General features: G+C 40.8%; 1 protein-coding gene across 1 annotated transcript in view; it reads left to right on the top strand.

Moving 5' to 3' along the window:
• Positions 1 to 19573, top strand: part of PHEX (phosphate regulating endopeptidase homolog, X-linked) — a 253359-nt gene that overhangs the window by 66938 nt on the left and 166848 nt on the right. The window contains exons 7-9 of the mRNA XM_006835574.1: positions 5179 to 5295; positions 8574 to 8657; positions 10909 to 11054. Of these exons, the coding sequence (XP_006835637.1) occupies positions 5179 to 5295; positions 8574 to 8657; positions 10909 to 11054 (347 nt within the window). The remainder of the gene's footprint in view (positions 1 to 5178; positions 5296 to 8573; positions 8658 to 10908; positions 11055 to 19573) is intronic.

Below are 19573 nucleotides of genomic sequence, written 5' to 3'. Positions count from 1 at the left end.
CTGTGTGCCTTTTCCGGTTGCTGTCAGGTTCATACGTTGTTCTAAGATTCCTTTTTCTTTACTGGAAATGAACAGTGTGGTTCTTTGATGACCAGATTTTCCATGTTCTGGAAGTCTGGGCATCTAGACTGGATAAGCCCCAGTGCTCAGTGCCCTTATGACATAGCTCATTCATTCCTGACACTTTCCATCCATTTTGGAGACTTGACTGAACTTCCAAAGGAGCCTCAGACCCAGGAAATGTTCTGACTTTTGCCTAGCCTGAGAATGCACTGAATTTAGACTGAGAAGTGCTGTCCCCCAGAAGTCCCTGGTCCCATGCTGATTCTAATTCCTACATCTTGAAGACTCTGGAGGGCAGCAAACTAGCCAAGATCCCCAGAAAGCTTTCTGACTGAGGACATTCATCAAAGAGGACTGACAAGTTTTCCTTCTTGTAAATTGACACCGTGAATGTTTGCCAATCAGAGGCACTTTTGTATCTGCAGGGATCACCACCCTCTCATCAAATTGAAACTTCCTTCTCCCCTTTAACCAATTAGTCAAGTTCTATTTATTTTACCTTCACAAGATCTCTTCCACCTGGTGCCTCCTTTCTATCCTTACAGACAGGTCAGGTCCTTGTTAATTCTTGGCTACAGTAAGTAGCATTTAACTGTTTCTCCTCTTCATTCCATTTCCTTCTTAGCATCAGTCTGCTTCCATGCTGTATTTGCTCTTTTAAAATTATTCTGTTGTTGTTGAGAATATACTCAGCAAAACATACACCAATTAAACATTTTCTGCATGTACTATTTAGTGACATTGATTCCACTCTTCCAGTGATGCAATCCTCACCCTCTTCTGAGTTGTCTCTCCTTGATTAACATCAATTATTCACTTGCCCCCTAAAATTCCTATCTAGTCTTTTGAGTTGTTGTTATCCATTTGATCCCTTATAGAAAGCTCTTAAAAAGGCATACTGCTTAAGGCAGACCCTTTTTACTAGTTCAATTAAACTGTTGTTTAATTTTAAGATCACTTCAAGAGATATTTTTGGTTTAAGGTTTAAAGATCTCAAGGCAATGGTTTCAGGGCTTCATATAACCTTTATGGTTCTAGGAAATCTGGAGTCCATGAGACTTTGAAATTCTGTTCAGTGCTTCCTCCTTTTGATCAGAATTCTATAAAATCTTTGATCAAAGTTTTTAGTGATGGTACCCAGTTCTTCTCGTCTCATGGAAAAGGAGGCAGTTGCTCATGGAGGCATTTAGCCACGCATTCTATATTCTTCTCTTATTCCAGATCTTTCTTCTTGTGTTGCTCCACGAGACTAAAGACCAACTGTTATGCTTCAAGCTTTTAAGACCCAGGTACTGAACATCTAACTAGGAAGTAGAACAGAAGTGCTGAACACATTATTAGGTCAATTAACTGCCCTGTCCCATGAAACCATGACACTAATACCTCCAACCAAATCCTCCAGAAGCTACTCTTTTTTTTTTTTTTTTTAAATAAATATATCTATCACACAACTCTTGCCAATTCAAAATTTCACACTTATACAAAAGGAGCTCTGGTAGGTAGCATAAAGGTTATGATTTGGCCTACTAACCTCACAGTCAGCAGTTTGAAACTACCAGCTGTTCCATGGGAGAAAGATGAGGCTTTCTGCTCCCATAAAGATCTCCAGCTTTGGAAACCCTATGCCAGGGTCGCTATAGGTTGGAATGGACTCCACGGCACATCACCACCACCACAGTTATATAACTTACTGAACCGCAATTAAAATAATTGGCTGGGCAACTGTACCCTGAATCAATGCGATAGTTCCCTCACCGTTAACACCCACCTTCCTCCTACCCCGATAACCACTAATAAACTTTGTTCTGTATATGTTTATCTTGTTTAATACAAGTGAGTTAATACAATATTTTTCCTTTTGATATTTATTGACTTATTTTACTCAGCATAATGTCTTCAAGCTGCATCCATACTGTAGAATGTATCAAGTCTTCATTTTTCCTACTGGCTAACTAGCTTTCCATTGTATGTGTATATCACCTTTTGTTTATCCATTCATCTGTTGATGGGCATTTAGGTTGTTTCTACATTTTGGCTGTTGTGAATGCTGCTGCATTGAACATTTGTGTGCAAGTCTCTGTTTGAGTATATATACCTAGCAGTGGAATTGCTGGGTCATAATAGTTAATGTGTCAGATTGCAAAGCAGATTGAACTGCAAGGTCAGCGGTTCAAGCTCACCAGCTCAGAAACCGCATACAGGGTCACTATGGGTCAGAACTGACTCGACGGCATTTAAAAATAATAAATGGTAGTTCTCATTGTAGTTTTGTGAGGAACTGCCACAGTGTTTTTCTGCATTCCCACCAGAAATAGGTATAAGTATGGGTTCCAATTTCCCTACCTCTCCATCAACATTTATTATTTTCTGTTTTTGTTTTGTTTCAATTTTCGTCATCGTAGTGGAAGTGAAATGCTATCTATCTCGTTGTTTTGACTTGCCTTTCTCTGATGGCTAATGATGCTGAGCTTGTTTTTACGTGTCTGGTGGCCATTTCAGTGTCCTCCTTGGTGAAATGTCTACTCAGGTCCTCTGCCCATTATATAATTGGGCTATTTGTCTTTTTGTTGTTAAGTTGTTGGAGTTTTATATAGATTTTACTTAATTGGATTCTTGTTGGGTATATGGTTTCTGAACATATTCTCCCAGTTGGTCACTTCTTGTCTTTTCACTTGGTATTTGCTCTTAAGACAGGGTCTTAATTCCTTAGGGGGAGTTCCAGGGCCCTTTTATAACCTGATCCCCAACTGCCTTTCCTGTATCATCTGTTCTTCCTCATCCTCCCACAAAGCAGCTCACACACATCACAGGAGACTCTTAAACTGACCTGAACCTGCCGCCCTCAAATGCTATGTCCCTGATTGCTCCAGGCTGGAATTCCTTCTCCAATTCTTGAGTTTCCAAGCATTCAGCAGCTTTATTAAGAAACTAATTTTGATTGCTCTGTTTGGAGTCCTGGTGTGGCGCTGTAGGATAAGCACTCGACCATAAGATCAGTTTGAAATGCGAGGTTGGCAGTTCAAACCCACCAGCCACTCCTTGGAAACGCTATACAGGATCACTATGAGTCAAAACTGACTCCACGGTACTCAGTAACAGCAATAATGTTATGCTTAGTAACTACATGTTTGCCTCTCTTACTAGATGATACACTTTGAAAATCAGACTCAAGCTTTGTTTAATTTTCCATCTGTATTGCCCCACACCACACATATATTGAGTGGATGCTCAGAAAAAAAAAAAAAATTGAACTGAGAATGGTAAAGTATTGCTTCTAACCAAGGCTATTTGCAAAGCTGGCTTATTGATATTTATCAAAGGCCTGTCATATGCTGGTGGATTTGTAGTGTGGCACTCTAGGATCTGCACTGGATTGTGAATCACAAGGTCAGCAGTTCAAACCCATATACTACTCCTTGGAATTCCTATACAGGGGTGCTATGAGTCGAATGACTTGACAGCACTTAACAGCTTAACAACAAATATGCCAAATAGGAGTCCTTGGGTGTGACTACTAACCCAAAAGTTGGTGGTTCAAACTCACTCAGAGAACCTTGGAAGAAATGCCTGGCAATTTGCTTCTGAAAGGTCACACAGCCTTTAAAACCCTGTGGAATGCAGTTCCACTCTGCACATGTGGTTTCCAGAGTTGGGATTGACTTGGTAGCAACAGTTGTTTGTTTGTTTGTTTGTTTTTGGTTGTTGTGTATTTGCCAAGTCCTGTGCTATTGTTGTTCTCGTTAGGTACAAGGTTCTGTTGGAACCATCTTGATGGCAACAGTTGGCTTTTGTTCTTGTTGTTGATGTGCATTTGACAAGTCCTGGTACGACGCTGTAGGATAAGCACTTGACCTCAAGGTCAGTTTGAACTGAAAGGTCAGTGGTTCAAACTCACCAGCTGCTCCTTGGAAACCCTATACAGGGTTGGAACTGACTCAGTGACGCTTCAAAACAACAACAAGAACATGTGATTGTTAGGCACCATTGAGTCGGTTCAGGCTTATAGTTGACCCTGTGTGCAACAGAACAAAACCCTGTCCAGTCCTATGCCATGTTCTTACTTGGTGCTATGTTTGAACACCAAGCCCTGTATAGACCCTGAAGTCAAACACAGTAAAAATAATGGACAGAGTCAAGGGGTGTGTTAGGGAATCTTATTCCTATATCACAACTGTGATGTCATTTCATACCTGGTGTATTGTATTCTCTTACATATGTCTGAAATCAAAGATGACCCCCTCATGAGATCTCTTAAGATCCTTCTAAATGATGTATACATAGTCCAACAATGGGTTCATTGTGTATTTGCTATTTGCTAGGTTTTCCTTCATCATTCCTCTTTTTTCTCCATTCTCTTCCCCCTGAGCTAGGGAGCAGAGCTTTGTGACTACTGTACAAAACAGAGAAGACACAGGACTGCATTTCCTGGTCTTTGACTTCTTAGAGTAAAAGTGGGGAAACTGAGCGGGTAGAGCATAAATCACAGTTTCCACCAGTCTTCATGGATCATGTCTCCTGCTTTTAGAAAGTACAATGCTTTCTCATTATTTTATGAAAGTCTCACTTGCCTTGAGAAAAGAGGACTTCTGACCTTTAACATTCTTTGCTGGGCTCATTTGGAGATATTTCATGTAACCATAATATCATGGGTTGTTAGAAAACTACTTCTCTTGATCCCTGATGGCTGGACATCTCTCCCTCTTCTGGAAATGGAACCCAAGTCACCGTCACTCTTCTTTCTCCCAGAGTGGTAGGTTGGTGGTTGGTGTTGTATAATGCCTGTACCACACTTTGAGTACAGAGTGAAAATTGAAGACATGTATTTCCACCTCCTATTTCTGTCTTAAGGAGCTCTGGTAGCGTAGTGGTTACGAATCAGGCTGCGAACCCCAAGGTCAGCAGTTCAAAACTACCAGCTGTCCCGCGGGAGGAAGATGAGGCTTTCTGCTCCCATAAAGATTTACAGCCTCAGAAACCCTGTACAGGGTCGCTATGAGTCGGAACCGACTCCACGGCACATAACAACCACAGCAACATCTCTGTCTTATTCATGCCTTTAAAACATGCTTCCTAATAGGCTGTTGTCATGGTCACTTGCTTCTGTATCTTTTACAGTATCGGGATGCCCTTTACAAGTTCATGGTGGATACCGCTGTGCTTTTAGGAGCTAATAGTTCCCGAGCCGAACATGACATGAAGTCAGTGCTTAGATTGGAAATTAAAATAGCTGAGGTAAGTCTTAATCTACAGTCTTATTCTTTTCTTTTCAAAGGCAGCATATCCTGAATGAAAATATAATTACAGCAAAATAATAGCATTTTGTGGTGTTGTCCTTTGGATTCAAGGCAGAGCTAAAAGCATCACCTCTAAACCTATTGGATGCCAAATCCAAATCCTGCTTAGTTAAGGCCAAAGAATAGCAGCAGGGAGACAGCCTGTGTTTTTCTAGAGAAATTCTCATATAGCTAAAATAGAAAAATAGATGTTTGCTAAATCCTAATTGATTTGACCTGAATGGAAGGTTACTTTTAATCCAGTCTTTTTTTTTTTTTTTTTAACACCATTTTCACTTACGGTCACTTTGATCTAAGATCTGGCCTCAGGGAAATCTTTCCCCTAATGTTGTACACAAAATTTGAAGTAGAAAGTGTAAAGGGCATGTTAGTAAGCATTTTTAGCTAACTTTCTGATACTACGTTGTACTTAGCCTTGGTTTTCATTCTATTCTTGTCCCACTTGATGAATGTCATTGTGCCATATGTTTCCATTTAAAGCACCTTAAATTCTTTCAGACTTATGATGAACACAAAACAATATAAAAACAAACCTGAGGAAGAGTAATGGAAATTCCTAAGTGGTTAGCTTTGTTCATAGACTTAACTTTCTCTTTTAGAGCTCCAGAGTATAAAATCCTTATACATTCCCAGGACCGGAGGGAACCAATATAGTGAAATCTGCTTATGGGGATACCCTGTAGTCATAAATTACTTTTATCAAGAAACATTTACATATCAGTTAGTTGTCTTTTATAACAAGTTGGTAAAATCCATATCTGTATTGCTTTTGTATTTGGCAAGATGGTGGGAGGTTCTGGATGGAGTAGGGGGTCCAGTGAATTAGTCCTTCTCTCTCTGCTGCTGTGATGTATATGCATACCTCTCTCCAGACTCCTGCATATGTCACCTTTGAAGACTGTGAGGCTTAAGGGCTCTCAGGGTCTCCTATTTGTGCCGTTGCAGATGTTTTGGAGTCCAAGACTAATATGTCTCTAAGCCATGTCTAGAGGCTGTCTGGATTCCCTTCTCAGGCAAATAGGACATCCAGACCTCTAATTTGGACTGAAGTTTTGATAGAGTGAGAAAGGCCTTGCCCTGATCCAGGGACGTGAACCAAAAAGGGAACTGAAAACAGCTGGTCTGAGGCAAGACTGAGCATTTTCAACAGACTGGATGAACTGACAAAGCCTTGGTGAGGAAGGGGGGTTGGGTGGGCTGGCAGAGAGCTGAAACAGCTCTAAGGCTAAAGGGCTCCAACCTGGAGCTGAGACATTCTCTGAGGCAATGATTCATGCTGAGCAAGGGAGCTGTGGGTAAGGAATGTTCCTGTGGAGAGGAATTCAGCACTGAAGTGTTAAGAAAAGGGGCAGATGCCTGCCACTCAGCCTTCTGTGATTTGGCCTTGAAAAATCCATGGTGTGTGGAGTTTTGAACCCTCTAGTAATGAGTGGGACACATAATATTAAAGAAGCTATTGAGGCTGAGCAGACAGGTAAGCTGGGACAAGCACAAATTAATCCTAGTAAATACAGCCATGAAGTGTGTGTTTAACCAATCCCAGCTACAGAGATGTGTGCCCCAGGAGTAGGTCTTGTTGATGGAGTTGCCCTTGTGATTGGAACCCAGTGGAATTTATTTGAAAAGGTTTGGTAGAGAAAATGAATCTGAAGCAAGTTGTGTTCATACCATGGTGGGATTGAAGGTCAAGGGTAGAAAAGTCATATGTGAGGTAAAAGGTTAAACATAGTGCATTTAATGCAAGGGACTCAGATGATAGAAAGCCTTAAAACATTTGTTGTTAAGTGTCTTTTCCAAGGAGAGACTGGTGGGTCTGAACTACCTACATTGAGGTTCACATCGACCTTGAGGTGGAAGTACTTATCTTACAGCTCCACACCAGGATAAATTTTGTTGTTGTTAAGTATCATCGAGTTAGTTCTGACTCATAACGACCCTGTATAGGGTTTCTGAGGAGCATCTGGTAGGTTTGAAGTGCCAATCTTGTGGTTTACAGTCTAGTGCTGATCGTATAGCAACACACCAGGAGTCTAGGAGTGGGGTATTAGAAGTTGAATGGAAGTGATTAAAGGCCATTGAGAAAGATGATCATTGGTGCTGTCCTTGTTGTTAAGTACGTTTGGAGTTGGTTCTGACCCATAGCGACCCTGTATAGGGGGTTTCCAAGGAGCGGCTGGTGAGCTTGAACCACCAATCTTGCGGTTCAAACCAACTCTGCAGTCCAGGTCATTAACCCACAGCGCCACACCAGGATGTTGTCCTTAGATTACATTAAACATGAAGGGTGCTAGGAACTTAGATTTAGTGTTGGGCAAAATGCTCCCGTAAAGATTGACAGTCTCAGAAACTCTGTGTATGGTCACTGTGAGTTGGAACCGACTCCACGGTACTTAACAACAACAACAACAACAAAATGATAAAAGAGCATGAATATCGAGAATGGAAAGATTGTGAAAAGGCAGGGCTCAGGATGCAGATTTTGAAATGAGTGTCTAGGTGGCAATGGAATCAATACCCCCACCAGTGGGTCTCCAGGGATTTGAAGTCCAAAATAATAGGAGGAGTGAAGGAAAATGAGAGTATGAGCTGTTGACAAAATGATCTTGGGTAGCAATTGTATCTGGAGTCCTGGTATTGTGCTGTAGGATAAGCACTGAACTGCTAACCGCAAGGTTGGTGATTTAAACCCATAGGGTCACTATGAGTCAGAACTGGCTCGATGACACACAACAACAACAACAACAACAGCAGCAGCAGCAGCAGCAATGATACCTGATAATCTGCTGTTTTCCAGGGATGATTTGACCCACTTTAGGAATGAAAGGGGATTGTTTTGTGGCTCATGAAATGTTGAGGTCATTTCTGGAGACCACAGATATAAAAAGTCCTACAATTTCAGGTTGTGTCAAATGCAAAACGTGACCTGCATTAGATTTTCCCTGTTCACATTAGAGATGAGGAAAGGATTCCAGATAGTTCTTTTTTGTACTGGGATGGATGTTTCACACTGAACAAGACCTGTACGTTTCTTTATCCTTAAACTTAATCCTGTTTACTACAGTGATGTCTTTTTATTCCCTGTCCCCTGGTTAGATACTACATCAAAGTCTTGAAGAACTTTATAATACTATGCAGATGTTTCTACTACTCGTAGAAAGTAGTCATGGAGTAAGACTTGATCTATTTGAAACAATAACCAAAGTCTCTTTCCAACAGATAATGATTCCACATGAAAACAGAACCAGTGAAGCCATGTACAACAAAATGAACATTTCCGAATTGACTGCCATGATACCCCAGGTTGGTCCAAATGATCCAGGAATGCCTGTCTTACCTAATCATTTCCCAAGTGATTGCATTTTATATATGTTCAAAGTTTTGCCTTGTGAAACCAACCAATGTTTTTGGCTATATCATCTTTGTTAACCATCTTGTGTATATTTTTGGTGCATCAATAAGGAATGCTTTCTGTTTCCAAGAATGATTTAAAGATTTAAAGTTTGTTTTCTAACATGACAAAAGTCGAAACATAGGTGATTGTTGGTATTGATGCACCTATTTAACAATGTAAAAAACCCAAGTTCTTCTATCTTTCTACTCTACTTTCCTGGTGTTTCGATTTTTAAATCTTGTTTGATGAAGGTGGCTACCACAACTTCATCTCTCACACCTACCGTCAGGGCAGGAAGAAATGGAAGGTCCTGTGCTGGCATGCCCAGCTCTCTTATCATCCTCAGATGTCTTCCCTTTAGGAGGGGCCTTCAAAAATTTCATGGAAAAATGGAATGAAAAGAGCATGGAGTTTTTCCACAAACTTTTTGAAGCCCCCTCATATTTCTTGTGAAGTAGAATTGGGCCACATGGCCATTCTATCTATAGGAGAAGCTGGATAAGTAACTGGTTTCTCATTTCAATACTGGAAATGAGCAAAGATGGGAGCCAGTCTCAGAAACTAAAGAGTGAATAGGTAGAGATGCTTGAAGAATGGAGACATGTTCCTTTGGTTACTGCTGGATTCTTACTGTGTGGTTAGGAAGGCTGCTTTGGAGAGACCAGTACTGCACTGGGACATCTGCATCTGAGCATATGCCAGCAAAGGAATGAAGGATTGAGGGAGTGTGAGTGAGTGAGTGAGTGAGCAAGTGAGTGAGGGAAGAGAGAGCTAGTGTGTGTGTGTGTGTGTGTGTGTGTGTCCCCGCGCGCAAGAAGGGAGGAAGGGGGGAGAGCACTGGATGGAGGGAGGGAGAGGCAGACTACAGGAAGAAGGATGAGGACAGAGTGTGAATGTGTGTGTTGTCCACGTGTAGGTGATACTAGAACACACATTCCACTTACGATTAAAGCAATAGGTCAGGGTGACAATGGTCAGGAGTTTATTTTCTAGATTTGAGTAGCTGCATCTTTAGCTAATTATTTGTTTGGAAATCACAAGCAATGGGCTATGTCCAACCTACTCTATTTGCCTTTTCTTTCTTTCCCCAGTTGATAACTTTTTTTTTTTTTTTTTGGATAACCTTTTATTCAATTTAAGCAAGAGTCCAAACTCACTCAGTGTAGATGGGGAAAAAACTAGACTAAGATAGCAAAAAGTGAAGTGTCATTTAGCAAATTGCCATTTTTTTTTTTTTCTGCATCTCTTGCTTTCCTAGGGCTTTCATAACAAAATATCACAGACTGGGTCATTTACAAGGACAGAAATTTATTATGTCACAGTTCTGGAGCCCCAAAGTGCAAATCTTTGTATTCACCAGGTCACATTTCCTTTGAAGGCTCTAAGGAAAGATTCTTTAGCTAATGAGATGTTTTTATATCTTTATCATACCGTAGTCATTGCTGGTGTAAGGAACACTGTTGGTGCTGTAGCATAAGCACTGGACTACTAGCCACAATGTCAGCAGTTCAAACCACCAGCTGTTCTGTGGGAGAAGGATGAAGATTTGTGCTCCTGTAAAGATTTACAGCCTTGGAACCCGTATACAGAGAGGTTGCTATGAGTCGGAACTGACACAATGCACCTATCAACAATAACAGTTGTTAATTGATGTCAAGTCAATTCCAGCTCAAGGCGACCCCACGTATACAGAGTAGAACTGCTCCCTAGGGTTTTCAAGGCTGTGACCTTTTGGAAGCATGTTGCCAGGCCTATCTTCCTAGGTACTTCTGAGTGAATTGAAATCCCCTAACTGCTCAGTTAGTAGTTGAGCATGTAACCATTTGTATTGTCCAGAGACTTCTGGGTAGATCCTTTTTTAAAAAAAAACAACAAAAAAAACTTCATCCACTTTTGGTAGCCCCAGGTACTCCTTGGCTTGTAGCATGTTCACATGGCTGTCTTTCCTCTGTGTGTCTCTCCTCCTCTTTATAAGATATACCACTCACATTGCATGAGGGTTCAGCGCCTAAGCCACAATGACTTCATATTACTACTTTAACTATTAACATCTTCTAAGACGATTTCCAAACCAGGTCACATTGGCAGGTACCAAGGGTTAGGATTCCGGCTACAGCGCTGTTGAACAGAGTTCGCTCACTCTTTTACCTCTCTCCTCAGTTTGACTGGCTGGGTTACATCAAGAAGGTCATCGACACGAAACTCTACCCCCACCTGAAGGACATCAGCCCCTCAGAAGACGTGGTCGTCCGTGTGCCACAGTACTTTAAGGATTTGTTCAGGATCTTAGGCTCTGAGAGGAAGAAGTAAGATCTGTCATTTTAATTTTACTTGGACTTTGGTTTTGCCTTTAAATTTAAAGGGCCTTTCTTCTCACACCCTTTGGGAAAAAAACAACTTTAAAAAAAAATGTTTCATCAAAGGTATCACAGGGAAAAGCGTGATGTTCTTGGTGACAAATTGGCCCCAAATCATTGCCTGGTGTCATTTACTTGCTGCAATGAAAACAAATACACAATATTCTTGCCCCTTCTTTCCGGTCTTTCTCCATACTGTTCTCTCTGAAGGCCTGTATTGTTTATCAGTTGTGGAAACTAACACTATAATGATGTTATTTTCTGCGCCTTCTACATGAACATCTTCTGTTTTTCTTTCCAATTCGTTTTTGGTCTGCTGCCTTTTTTTTTTTTTTTCTTTTTTCTTTCTGGTTTCTCTTTTAGTCAGTAAGTCACTTTGTGGCAATAAACTGAAATACCTGCAGTGAACAGATATCAGGCCACTAGGAAAGCTGTAGAAAGATTGCCCTAATGAAACCACCTCAAGAACTGTCAGGTTTTTCTCATTTTAAAGAATGTTTAGAATTTGTCGCTTTGCTACTTTAGCACTACAAAGAAAGGAAATCCTGAAAATGTCACGGAAAGTGGATTGTACATGTTTCTCGAGCCGTTCATATTTGACTCCAGATAATGAAGCACAGAAAGGTCAACTTGTTGACAAGGACAATTTACTAAGCTAATTGCTGGGCCAGGTTTAAAAATCGTATTTTCTTATTTGGACTCAGGATTATACAAGTATTGCCAGGAGGAATGTTCAAAAGTCACAGGAATAAATGTTACCATTCATCCTCACCCATGGAGATACCTTTGAAGAGCTGCTTCTCTTTTTAATGCACTGTTTTCGGAGTCCTGATTGGTGCTTCCGGTTAATGCGCTGGACTGCAACGTCCGTTTGAACTGCAACGTCATCGTTTCAAGCTCACCAGCTGCTCCTTGGAAACCCTATACAGGGTTGCTATGAGCCTGAACTGACTCGACGACACTTAACAACAACAACATCATCATCTTTGGATGATAAGAGCCTTATGTTCTCATTTGAAGAAAATATGCAGAAAAGCAAACACACAGAAAAGGAAGAGAAGAAGCAATAGCTCACTTGAAATTCTACCATTTGGAGAGATAAGCAGTGATTCTTTGAGAAACTTCTAAAATGAAAATTTGGATCTAGAAAATGAAATTCTAAAATGAAAATTTCAGTCAGTTCTGAATTATGGTGACCACATGTGTGTCAGAGTAGAACTGTGCTCCAAAAAGGTTTTCAGTGGCTGATTTTCCAGAAGTAGATTGCCACGCCTTTCTTCTGAGGTGTTTTTGAATGGACTTGAACTGCCAGCCTTTAGGTTAGCAGAAGAGCATGTTAACTGTTTGCACTACCCCTTGTTATTCAAAGTATGCTGCATGGATCAATAATACCAGCAGCATCATGTTGGGCCCTTGTTAAAAATATAGTTCTCAAGGTCCCTCGATAGATTCTGATTTAGTAGCCATGGAGCGAGGCCCAGGGATCTGTATTTTTAACAAGTGCCCTTAGTCTTGATTTGGGGGCGGGGAGCGGGGGAATGACTGCATTAAAAGACTTGTTTTTAAGTACTTTCTAGCTCTGAGATACCATAAAAATATGACCCAAATGATTTTCTGTTAAACTTTTATCGAGTTACTTGGAACATTTTAAATTTCAGATGGAAGGTAAAGTTTGTTATCCTATATATCTGCAAGGTCAGTTTGAACCGCAGGGTCAGTGGTTCAAACTCATCATCCGCTCCTCAGGGTTGTTATGAGTCAGAACCAACTGGATGGCACTTAACAACAACGTATCTATAGTATCTAATGAATTCGTTTCTTCAAGTGTCTGTGTTACCTTCAGTTGTAAGGTAATAAGTACTTTTGGAAATTGCATTAAGTTGATTTCCAAAGACTTTAGTGTACTGTATTAGAAAAAAACATATGTATGGTAATGATTGTCCTTTAGAATTGCAGAACCTTTCATCATAAAATGGACGAGGAAAGATTATGATTAAAGGGAGGTTTTAATCGGGTTCTTGTCAAAATAGTAACTGGACAAATGTAAATACTAGGTCCTGTGGAGTCGAATGACAATAGGAGAAAATATAGATAGAAAAGTTACCTACAGATATTATGCACATAAAAAACTTTATTTTAAAATAAAGACAAAGAAAAATCTCTTTCATATAGTTGTTTACCACCCAATAACCAATTCATCAGAAACAGCATGTAGTCTATGTATTCTTGTGAGATTTCTAGACACTGTAGAAGTCCTGAAAATGTTGATAATAACAAGGCTTTGAAAGAGTTCATTCCCTGCTGAGAATTTGCATCTCCACCTCAGGACTACTGACTCACAATCTATAGTTTAACAGGAGTCCTGGTGTGGCACTGTAGGATAAGCATTGGACTGCTAACTGCAAGGTTGGTACTTCAAACCCATCAGCCACTCCTCTGAAATACAGGGTCACTATGAGTCATCACTGACTCCATGGCGCTTAACAATGCCAGGTGATTCTTATGTTGTTGTTGTTGTTAAGTGCCCTCGGTTCCGACCCATAGCAACCCTGTATAGGGTTTACAAGGAGCAGCTGGTGAACTTGAACTGCCGACCTTGCAGTTCAAATGGCTTTGCAGTCTGGCGCATTAATCCACAGCGCCACACCGGGACTTATGGGTCTTATTAAACTCTAGATTCTGAGTCAGTAGATCGGGGGTGGGGTGGGGTGTGTGTGTGTGTGTGTGTGTGTGTGTGAGAAAATGCAAATTCTCAGCAGGGTCTCAAACTAGAATGAACCAGTTCATAAAACTTGCTAATAATATTTTCTTTGCATAGCATGGGAAGTTTTTTTGCATTGCTAATCATGTTTGGTTCTCACTTGTGTGGCATTGCAAAGGTGGCCAAGGAGATGTCCTCCTGGTTTCCCATAGAGTTGTCATAGGACTCAAAGTATTTGGTCATCTCTTAAATGCAATACAAATGTAAGCTGGCACTAATTAAGAATGGGGCAGCAAACACTTCTTTAAAAGAATTTGTTGTTGTTGTCAGAGACTTTGGGAAATGATTTCATGCCTCTCTCTTATTGGGTTGCTTTGCTTTCCTCTCTTTATTGCTATTTGGGGAAATTACCTACCGTACTGCTGAAAAGGCTTTTCAGGAAGGAAAGACAAAAACAGAGGGAATGATTATGTGTTATTTTCAGGGACTGTTGCTGAGTCTGATTTTAGTTTTGCTTTCTGATGTATCTGAGCATTAGGTGGCAGTGATTTAGTCATTATGGTCGTATCTGTTCCTGGCATGGTAATGTTAGCCCTCCCAAGTGGTGCACCGCAGCATCCTGTCAGGATATTTATGCCCATCATGTGGAGAAACTCATCAGTGTCGCGCTGTGCATACTTCCCGGCATTCCTCCTGCCAGCGCTCACAGGTCTTGTTAGGCTGTTGTTTCAGTAATGCCTTGGCCACGAAGGCCTGGCACGTTATTCCTTCTTTGTTCGTACCCACATATTTCTTTGACGCACCATTATTGGAGTGTTCTGGGGTCTGTGTGACTGGCTGGGAAATCTTTGCTGAATAACAGGTATTACTTCCTCCCTGTGTACATAGTGAAAAGCACATAAACGTTCAAGTAAGAATCACCTGGACCTGGTTTGGTGTCCATCCTTTATCAACGTGGTTCTGAAACTTGGCTGCGGAGATTGAAGTCCAATACTTATGCTGGATTCCTCCCTACTAGAGATTCTGATGTATGAAGGGACTTCAAAAAGTTTGTGAAAAAATGGAATGAAAAAACAATGGAGTTGTTCCAAGAATTTTTTGGAGCCCTTTTGTAATTAGTCTGGGGTGACCTAGACATCTGGATTTTGAAAGCTTCCCAAGTGAATCTACTGACTACCTGATTGTAAGGGGTTGCCTCAGATTTTCCTGAATGTCACATGGAGGCATAATTACTGCTGCCTTTCCTATAAAGAAACTCAGATTTTCTTATATGACACATGGGGCTAATACTGCCTCGCCTATAGTGGTGCTGTGAGGATTACAGATAATGTCAGATGCCTACCTAGTATGATTTTAGGGGAACTGGATATGCCCACAAGTTGCTCTGGGGGCGCTATAGGTTAGGCATTGGACTGTTAGCCTCAAGGTTGGCAGTTCAAGAAAGATGAGACTCCCGTAAAGTTTACTCCCGTAAAGAAATACAGTCTCAGAAGCCCTGTATGTGGTCGCTATGAATTGATGGTGGTGGGTTTGATTTTGTTTGGTTTGGACAAGCCCACCCTTTGAAAACCCCAACATAATTACTCCATCCTGTCTCTTTCACTGCAACCATCAGTTCATTCCAACCAGTTCCCTGGTTGGTCAGGCTTGTCACTGTCCTTTCGAGAAAATCTCTTTTGAATTCGTTAGGGACATTTGCTGATTGTGGCTCTAACCTGTACCTGTGAAGCCAGGACAGCTTTCACAGCCTACCAGCAGTATTTTAAGACTGATAACATCTAGATCTTGTGTGAGGATCAGAGACTGACAATGTTTTAGATATTGGACCTTGAGAGCTCAGGGTGGATTAACCAGTAAGTAAGTTATGCATGGATTTACTTGTGTTTATTTACCTGTAGTGCACAGTGTCTGATGTGGTGAAAAACAGGTGAATTTGTGGATTACAGATTAGCGAAGAAGCACAAGTAAACCAGTGAAGACCTTGCTTATTGGGTAATCTGTCCCTGTGATTGTTGCCTGTTTCTCTCTGTAGCTGGCCTCTCCACCCACCTCCCAAATGATGACTGTGTTCACTCTCCCCTCCAACTCAGCAACTTAGTCCACATTTTTTTTAGCCTGTCCAGAATGCATGTTCCTGTGTTGTACACCCAAACCTTCCAACCTACAGGTACAGCTCAAGCCCTGGTCCTCTCATTAAGTTGACCTGTATCCCCTAGCTTGAGGTGTGCCCTCCTTCAGTGAGGTGTCCAACACACACTCTGTGTGTCCTCCCTTTTGGATGCTTGGGTCTACAAAGCCAGTATTAATGCACCTGCCTCATCTCCTCAGCTCAGCTGAAAGGTTCCGGCGATCAGGACCTATCTTTATCCCGGTTCTATCATCCCAGCACCTAGAGTCACTAGTGGCTACTCAGGATGTGTTCTTTTGAGTGAATGAAAGAAAGATCCCTTAAGTACTTATAATGTCTCCCTTAAATTAAAAGACCTGATTATCATCAACAGCCCAAATCTGAAGTCTCATGTCCCCAAATAGACTCTTGAGTTCTGTGTCTGTAGGGCCTCTGGGTTCCTTTTGTTTTGCATTTCTCATGGCATCTGGCATAGGATTGAACTCAATGAACACTTCATGTTCTACTCAGGAGTAGAGATGTGAACTCAACAGCTCCAAAGGAATAACCAAAAACCACAAAATAACTGTAGTGGTCTCAACAGAGTGTGGACAAGGGCTGGATGTTGCTGGTTAGAACAAAGAGGTGTGCGCATATCCTATCACAATCCCCTGGGTCCAAGACAGTTTCAGAACTTGTATATATCTGTGTTTTTTTAAATTATTTAAAAGATAATAAGGCTTTATTGAGTTCTAATATGTAGATGGTTATGGACCCATCATTTGATGCATAAAGTGCACATGATGGGAAAAGTATCAACCTCATTAGTCAAGTTTGAAATGTACAATTTCACATGCAATTTACACATTCCTAGCACTTCACAACAACACAACAAAGGAGCTCTGGTAGCGAAGTGGTTACAAATTGGGCTATGAACCTTAAGGTCAGCAGTTCAAAACTATCAGCTGTTCCATGGGAGAAATATGAGGCTTTCTGCTCCCATAAAGATTTGCAGCTTTGGAAACCCTGTACAGGGTCACTATGAGTCGGAACTGACTCCACGGCACATAACAACAACAAATCAGTTTATGGATTGTACTACCTAGTATAAATGAATCCTCACAAATGGACAAGTGACTACATGAATGATTGTTTGTTTTATTAACTTTTTGTGAATTGAGTGAAGGTTTACAGAGAAGATCATCAGTTTTACATTCAACAAATCATACATGAATAATTTCTTTTAGAAAGATCAGCACAGTCTAGTCACTATGAGTTAGAGGTTAAAGATAATCTGAACGGTTCGACTTTTCCAACATGTTATTATACCAATCCATAGTCCTAGATATCAATTACTACTCCTCCCTGCCTCAAGACCCAATGTTCTGCAACAGACTGTAACAGTTCACAAAAGTCACAATTGTCAAAGGAAATAGCTCACACAATTGTAGAGGTTGGAAAGTCCCAAATCTATAGTTCAGAGATCAGTCTGGTGGAATCTTCTCACCCATGTAGACTCAAGAACTGATGAGCAGCAGGTCAAATGACGGGCTGAAGATGCACGAGGCTGTGGGTGCTGGGGAATCAGGTCAGGTGATGGGCCTAAAGTCCCACAACTGGAGGTCAGATGTAATGAGCCAGGTGCAAGATCCAGGGCAAGAGAGTGAGCTTGTCCAAAGCATTCTTAAAAATTGGAGTCAGACTGTATCCCCAAGGGAAAATAAGGGGGGTTGACTTGAGTTACACTCTCTAGTAAGGTTGTTGTTGTTAAGTGCCTTTGAGTTGGCTCCAACTCATAGCAACCCTGTATAGGGTTTCCAGGGAACAGCTAGTGAATTTGGATCAATGACCTTGCAGTTCAAATTGACCTTGTGGTCCAGTGCATTATTCCACAATGCTAGACATCCTTAATCCTTAGTTCCACTCTAATTTTTACTCCTTAGTCCCACCTTCATCTTTACTCTTTAGCAACTCATTTCAGAATGGCTCCCTATTCACATGCATGTTGTTAAGTTCTGTTGAGTCAAATCTGACTCATAGGGTTTCCAAGGAGTGGCTGGTGAGTTTGAACCACTGAGCTTTGGGTTAGCAATCCAATTCTGATCTTACAGCACCACACCAGGAGTCGAATCATATCACAGGCATAGAGGCTAGGGTTTCCAGTACATTACAAAATGGAAAATCTGGCCCAAAAGGCCATAATAAAAAACGGACTGCCCTGCAGTGATTTAAACAATTCTTTCAGAGAAACAGAAATCAAAGCTGTTAGTGATAATGTAAGGACAAGTGAATGGCAAGAAAATGGCCAGAGTGACTCTCCTCCCATTCTAGTATGCCATCTTGCTTAGCTTGGCAACATAAAACCAGCAGTGGTAGTATAACCACATCTGACAAGAATATGATCCCCAAATTTTGAAATAGTCAAGAAGACTATTTAAAATGTGAATTTAAAGTCACTGCCATTATGGTATAAACCTAATCCTTTGTGGAAACTTGTCTTGTAGAATTATCTAATGGTGCTTGAAGGATTGACTAATGATTTAAAATAATATTTGTTTTCTTTTTCCCTCATCTAATGTCTAATTTTGTATTTGTTTAAAAATAGCCCTAATGTATTTGGCCATTAGTATATCTCACAATAAATATGCATATGTTGGGTATAGATGCTAAAAAAAAAGCACCATGCAAAGCAGGGGGTGGGTCGTTCTTGATGGCCAGCTAGCTTTGCCATGTCACACTTGGCTGGATGACCCCAGAGTCTAATGTGAATTATTAGTCACCATGGTAATAGTGCAGCTGGAAGGGGATGGGTCATTAAAATTCCATCATCATGATTGAGTTAGAAATGAACTTAGATCACACATCCTTCTGAAGTCAGTGCATGTTTTACTTATAGAAAAGGCAACACTAGCAGATTTTGTTTTCTTTTTAAATGTATTCCTTTGAATTGAGTGAAGGTTTATAGAACCCATCATCAGTCCCACATTCAACAAATCATACACTTTGTTCCATTACAATGATGCAATCCCTTCCATGTACTATCGGTTAACAGCATTACCTCTATTCACTTTAACTCCTGAACTCCTCCCTATGTCTTCTGCTGCCTTCATCTTTCCTCTGCCAACCTCCCTTTTGTTGCATACTGCCTTCCCCATCACCCAAGTTAACATGGGTCTCATCCTCTACCCCGTGAGTAATTTCCCCTTCCCTCCCAACCCTGCTAACCATCATAGAAATTTTTAATTTTTTTAGCAAGAATACCTTGTCTTAATTTTTTACAACAGTGGTCACATGTAATATTTGTCCTTTTGTGATTGACTAATTTTACTTAGCATAATGTCCTCCAGGCTCATCCATGTTAATGACGTGTTTTGCAGATTCAGTGTTTTTCTTCAATGTTGCATAGTATTCCATTGTGTCTATGTACCAAAGCTTGTTTAATCATTTCTTCTGTTGATGGGCATTCAGGCTGTCGTCTCTAACATTATCATATTCTTAAAAACACGTATAACTCATTACATGAGTTTTTGGGGTTGTTCATATGTTTGGAAGTAAATAATGACAAAAAACCCACAAAAACCCTCAAATCTATTCTTTGGCAAGCATTTTATCATTTATTTTAACTTCATCATAATCCCAGAAGGTAGTGACCAGCCTCGT

The sequence above is a fragment of the Chrysochloris asiatica genome, unplaced genomic scaffold (assembly GCF_000296735.1).
Source record: "Chrysochloris asiatica unplaced genomic scaffold, ChrAsi1.0 scaffold00018, whole genome shotgun sequence".
Classification (NCBI taxonomy): domain Eukaryota; kingdom Metazoa; phylum Chordata; class Mammalia; order Afrosoricida; family Chrysochloridae; genus Chrysochloris; species Chrysochloris asiatica.
The sequence above is the reverse complement of the archived record's forward strand: the minus strand, read 5'-3'. Positions and strand labels throughout refer to the sequence as shown.